This window comes from Chiloscyllium plagiosum, chromosome 12 (assembly GCF_004010195.1).
Source record: "Chiloscyllium plagiosum isolate BGI_BamShark_2017 chromosome 12, ASM401019v2, whole genome shotgun sequence".
NCBI classification, from domain to species: Eukaryota; Metazoa; Chordata; class Chondrichthyes; order Orectolobiformes; family Hemiscylliidae; genus Chiloscyllium; species Chiloscyllium plagiosum.
Window position 1 is genome coordinate 2,193,605 of NC_057721.1, and position 6,124 is coordinate 2,199,728.

The 6,124-nt window shown below is 45.1% G+C and overlaps 1 protein-coding gene across 2 annotated transcripts in view; it reads right to left on the minus strand.

Moving 5' to 3' along the window:
* Positions 1-233: 233 nt before the first annotated feature.
* The window catches only part of apooa (apolipoprotein O, a), a 14,282-nt gene continuing 8,391 nt past the window's right edge, over positions 234-6,124 (minus strand). Inside the window, exons 5-7 of one of the 2 annotated variants that reach the window (XM_043700266.1) lie at positions 3,905-4,021; positions 3,453-3,510; positions 234-482 (exon numbers count right to left, since the gene is read on the minus strand). In XM_043700266.1, coding sequence (XP_043556201.1) covers positions 3,469-3,510; positions 3,905-4,021 — 159 coding nt within the window. In that variant the 3' untranslated portion in view covers positions 234-482; positions 3,453-3,468. Of the gene's footprint in view, positions 487-3,452; positions 3,511-3,904; positions 4,022-6,124 lie in introns of both variants that reach the window. The other variant, XM_043700265.1, reaches the window with a different exon arrangement.

The following is a 6,124-nucleotide window of genomic DNA, read 5'->3' on the forward strand; positions in this document are numbered from 1 at the left end:
GAATAATGATCTTTCGGCTGAAAATGTGTTGCTGGAAAAGTGCAGGTCAGGCAGCATCTAAGGAGCAGGAGATGCTGCCTGACCTGCTGCGCTTTTCCAGCAACACATTTTTCAGCTCTGATCTCCAGCATCTGCAGTCCTCACTTTCTCCTAAATGATCTTTGGGAATTGTAGCTCCAGTGAAATATACAGATGAGCCTCCGTGTAATCCTGCACACATGAACAAACAGATATTTGGTGAGACTGTTGGATTTTTATTGCAGCATATTAAATATACACAAATATTTCTCACTTGTCAGCTTCACAAACAAAAATAATCAACTCTCTGCTAATGTCATAAATAATAATGATTCAAGATCCTTCTGTTTCACAGGGAAAATATCGCTTCAATCATGGGTCCAATTGTTCCATTCGACAACTTGCTAGAAGACACATGCTTTGTCTTGAGAAAGCAGCAGAAAGATATCCTCTCTCTCAGGTGCCTGGCTGAAAAATACACAAGTTAATTTTCCTTTGAGTCTGGGAGAGGTGGGGAGGGTAGGTTTTCTGATGGGAGGATGTGACAGCAGAGGGAATGCCTGTCAACTGGACTTGGGTTGAAGGATGGCGAGGAATGTGCGCAAGCACCTAGTGGCTGAGCTAAGAGAGTGGTTCGAGGACTAGCGATCCATCTGAATTATGTACTTTTAAAATTCTTTCCTGCTTGGTCGGACCCCAAATCCAAGGAAGGTGCCATCGCAAGCTCCACGGACTGCTTTTTTGGGACTGCAACACTTTGGGACAATGGGCCTTCCATTAGGATGCCTACACTTCCCATTCTCTGACATCTGCACTCTTAAGAGGGTGCAAACATCAAAAGCATTCCTTTCCCTTAGCCCCTACTGTCTGAGTAATTTTGCCTCTTTAAGACTATAAGAAATAGGAACTGGAGTAGCCTGCTTCACCACTCAATAAGATCATGGCTGATCCAATATTCCTCATGTTCACTTCACTGCTGTTTCCCCTTCATTGCCCAACTGATCGAGAATCTTAACTATACAGAGGGCCCTCCACAGCTCTCTGTGGCAAGGAGTTCCAAAGACTCGAAGCCCTCTCAGAGAAGAAATTCCTCCTTGCCTCAGACTTAAATCTGGGTGGGATTTGGAGGGTCACTGCAGACCCATTGGGCTGAATGGCATCTTTTCACACTGTCGGGGTTCTCAAAAAGGACAGAACAAATATAAGAAGAAAGTCATTTTGCCCTTGGAACCCACTCCACCATTCATTAAGATCATACCTGATCTTATAGTTCAACATCCTGTGGCATCCCTAAAAACAATGTTTCTAATTTTCGTGTGCATATCCCTATGCATATCTCTTAATGATTTCAATGTGCCGTTACATATTTTTAATATGGAAGCATCTCTCCATCTCTATCTCGAACAACTCTTTCTATAAAACTATATGTACAGCATAGTGAGAAGGGGGAAATTGAATGTAACAGATGGCCCAGCAGTACTGCTATGTTCAAATCCCAACATGGTAGACGGCAATAAATTTGGAGTTAAACATCTAACGATCGAGAAACCATCAGTTGACTAAAATCCCATCTGGTTCACCTTTTGGAAAGGAAATCTGCTGTCCTTACCTGGTCTGGCCAATTTCAATGTGGTTGACTCTTGGGTTCAACTGAGGTAATTTCAGAGGGCAGCTAACTGCAAAAACATCTCAAAGAGAGGAATTAAACTGAACAGACCAGCAGATGTTGACCTCGGCACTGGAAACGACAATGCCAAAAACAGTCCTGTTGACAGTGCAAAGTCCTCTTTACTAACATCTGAGGGCTGGTACCAAAAGCAGTCTCACAAAACTGATCATGGCAGTAGAACGAGGGTCTTGAATGTAATGAAATATAAAAATGGGATTGGTTATGCTGATAGGGGTACAGCATGCACCTAACATTGGAAAAGTGGTCAAAGAATCATAGAATCCCTACAACGTGGAAGCAAGGCACTCAGCCCATGAGCCCACAGTGACCATCGAGACAGCAGCCCACTCAGACACACCTATCCTTGTAACCTTGCATTTCCAATTGGCTAATCCAACTAGCCTGGACACTACGAGCAATTTAGCATGGCCAATCCACCTAACCTGCACATCTTGGGACTGTGGGAGGAAACTGGAGTACCCAGAGAAAACTCCATGCAGACAGTTGCCCGTGGGTGGAATCAAACCCCGAGTTCGTGGCACTGTGAGGCTGCAGTGCTAACTACTGAGCCACTATGATCGAAACCTATCCTCATAAAGTAAACACCTTCAGCCCAGAATTAGCCTTGTACACCCTTCTCTGGGGTTCACAAAGCAGTTTATTCCTCCTTAAATAAGGATACTAAACCTGTCCTCAATGCTCTGGATGCAGGCTCACTAAATCTTAAATTCCATTGCCTTTGCAATGAACATTCCATCTATCCTCCCAAACACCAACAATCTAACTTTGTAAGCTGTCTATCAGGATAGCCAGACCCCTCTGTAACACTGAGTTTGGTGCCTCTCTCCATTTGAGTAGAATTCTGCTTTTCCATTCTTCACACCAATGTGAGACCTTCAGACGGTACCAAAATCTCAGGTTGGACCACACTTGGAGGACTGTCAACAGTCCTGCTCGTCACATTACGAAAAGCGTGGAATAATACTGAACATTTATTCGACTGACTTCAAAACAGAGGTTAATACCTACTCAAATGTTGAAGACGCTGTGCTCCTTCCTCGAGAACAGAGGAGACTGAGGGAGCAGGATGATTTTTCTAGGTTAGGATATTGCCCTAAGAAATGAATCATCAGATGGGTGCCACCTATTCTGAGTTGAAACAGGCACAGTATGTCTACATGTTCATTCTGTCTGTGAAGAACAGGGTTCTGTGCACTAACATATCTTGCTTCTGGTACATGCAAGTGTGCCATACTGCATCCTACAGTTGGTTGTCTTCCAAGACTGTGATTGCATTCACAAACCGCCATGGTAATACGATTTGAAACACAAATCATCTGGATTGTTCAGCCAGGTGTCTAGGCTGGTTGTAAATCGACCACTGTTTTAAGGATGGGGTCTGTCAGGTTGAACGGAAATGCCCTGAACACTAAGTTGTGACATGATGAGGAACATCACGAGGAGGGATCTGGGGGTGACTGCTTCCCGGCAATGAATCAGCCACAAACGACAGTGGTGTTTTCACAGCCTGCTGCTGCCTGGCACGTCTCCAACATGAAGCCTGTCACATTTTCTTTGTGAAGGCTGATGGGGTTCATTCCAAGCAGGACAGAAATGAAAACACTTCCCCCACTCATTTGTCTTTGAAGGTTGCCAGGCTCAATAATTTGCTGTCTGACAAGCACAGTTCTGTCTGAACTCCCCAAGCACACAAGTGCCACTGGACAAATATAAAAAGGAGGCTTGTAAGTCAAACCATACATACCGCTGACTGACGGAGTTCAGGAGGAAGTGTTCTCACCCGACCGCTGAGCATCTCCAGCCTTTAAAAAGCACGAAAGCTCCAGTTATTTTCAGGGTGACAAAATTCAGCACAAATATTAAGATGTTTAATCCTCATCATTCCTCAGCGGTCAACATGACTTTCTAATTGATGTGACCTTTTGGATCAGACCGCCAGCAGCTCACATGACTACCCTCAGCGTTTTCACATGGAGCTAGAGCACCACACACCCTGGGTCAGGGACAGGGTCAGGCCTGGGCAAGACTCAGAGCTGTCCAGGGTTAGAATCAGGGTCACACTCAGAGCTGGTCAGGGTCACCTCTGCCCAGATCCCCTCTGTTCAGCCTGAGAGTCTCTCTCTATTTACCAGTGTCAGCGATTCTCCCATATTTAATCGCAGTCATACACAGTTATAAATGTCACAGCTAGAATACCTGATTGTTATTGAGTGTTGGGACAGGTCCTTGTTCCCTCTGTGTATTCTTTTTCCACAGGGACTCAATGGTTAAGTATGCTTGCATTGAAAATTCATAAACAGTTGTAGTGGCCAGCTGAATAAAACAAAACAGATAATCAACGACACTCTGCACATACAAAGGGGGCTGCATATCACCACAAGCACACTCATTGTCAGTGCAGCTCATCTCTCCAACATGCCCTTAGAGCACTGACCAAGCTGGATCACACCGGATATTACTGCGCCCAATCTAACTTACTGCATAAACACAGTAACCATCACAGCTTTGTATTAAGAGCCAGAAATCCCAGTGACAGTCAGCCCAACAACACTCAGCTCTTCTCCAGCAGTCTCCTCTCACTCTTCCCCTGCACCCTCTGATATCTTATCCAGTCACTCCCACTCTCCCCCTCAAGTCCTGTATCTTTTAATATCCCATCCTGAGTCACTTCCACTCTCTGCCTTAATCCCCATGCTTTTTATTATCCCACCTGCTCTATGGGTATCCAGGTTAATATTTATTCCTCAACAGAGATGACGAAAACATTGGCTGGGTAATAATGGTGTCAGCCATGGCTCAGTGGGTAGCTCTCTCATCTCGGAGCGAGAAGGTCACAGCTTCAAGTCCTGTTTAGGGACTTTAACACAAAATCCGAACTGACATTTGGTTGTGTTATTCAAGACATTCACACTGATTAAGGAGTCAAACTCAGATGAGATATTATACAGGGGCCCTGCGCACCCTCTCAGATGTTAGATTCAAAAGCATTACTGGGTTTTGAAGAAGAACTGCCCTGTGTCCTGACCAATACGTATCCCTCAATCACCACCTAAATACAAGCAATCCCACCAAACACTGCTGTTCACAAGAGCTTGCTCTGCATCAATTGGCCGCTGTGTTTCCCTACATTCCAATAGTAAGTGCTCTGTAGGGATAACAACATCAACTGCAAAACACTTTGGGAGCTTCTGAGGTTGTGAAAATTCAGATGACAACTTAGATTTATAGAGAACAGGAAAGGCCCTTCAACCCATTGAGTCTACGCCAACATAACTACCACTAATCCCAATTTCCTGCACTTGTCCCGTATGCTTGAAGGTTATGTTATTTGAAGGATTCATCCAAATTAAGGTTGTAAGGTTGCCAGCCCCATTACCTTCCCAGGCAAGAGTGAAAACGTTTTTCCCAAGTCCTTTCTGAATCTCCTGCCCTTACTCGAAAACTATGCCCTGTCATGATTGACCCCTCAACCAAGGGGAACAGCTGCTCTCTATCCACCCTGTCCATACCCCACATAATCTTATACACCTCAATCATGTCCTTCTGCAGTCTTCTCTGTTCAAAAGAAAACAGTACAGGCCTGTCTTGTCTCTCCTTATAGCTCAATATCTCAAGTCCAGGCAACATCCTGGTGAAGCTCCTCTGTACCCCTTCTAGTGCTATCACATCCTTCCTGTAGTGAGGTGACCAGAACTGTACACAGTACTCCAACTCTGGCCTGAGCAATGCTCTGCACAACTCCAACATTACCTCCTCCCTCTTATACTCTTTGCCAAGACTGATGAAAGCAAGTGTTCCATATGCCTTCTTAACTACCCTATTCATGTGAGCTGTCTACTTCGGGGATCTGTGAATAATTATCCCAAGATCCGTCTGTTCCTCTGAAATACTCAGTGTCCTGTCATTCATTAAATACTCCCTCATCTCATCTTTTTCTTCCAAAGTGCATCATCTCACGCGTATCAGGGTTAAATACCATCTACCAGAAGTGAAGGCGGAGCGCAAAGCCGTTCGGGAAGGTAAGTGATTGTTATTTGAGTGGGTGTGTTCGAGACCCCAGGTCCTACAAAGTAGGGCCTCCCTCACTCCCTTCTCCTCTAACCTAAATTAAAAGTCCACAGACTTGCCCCAAAAAGAGGGTTTAAGGAAGTTCCTGTGGATTGAAGAGTGAGGCTTTAGCTCAGGAGTCTTTGACAAGGAGGTTGAGTGAAGTGATTACGCTTGAAGAGGGTGAAGACATGACTGCCCAGCTGGTTCAGTGTGCGACGTGCTTGATGTGGGAGGTCAACGACTCTGGTGTGTCTGGCTCATATAAGTGTGGAAAGTGTGTGCACGTTCAGCCACTGACAGAGCATATTGCAGCGCTGATGAAAGAACTCGAGGACCTTAGGCTCATCCGAGAGAACAAGATCTTTC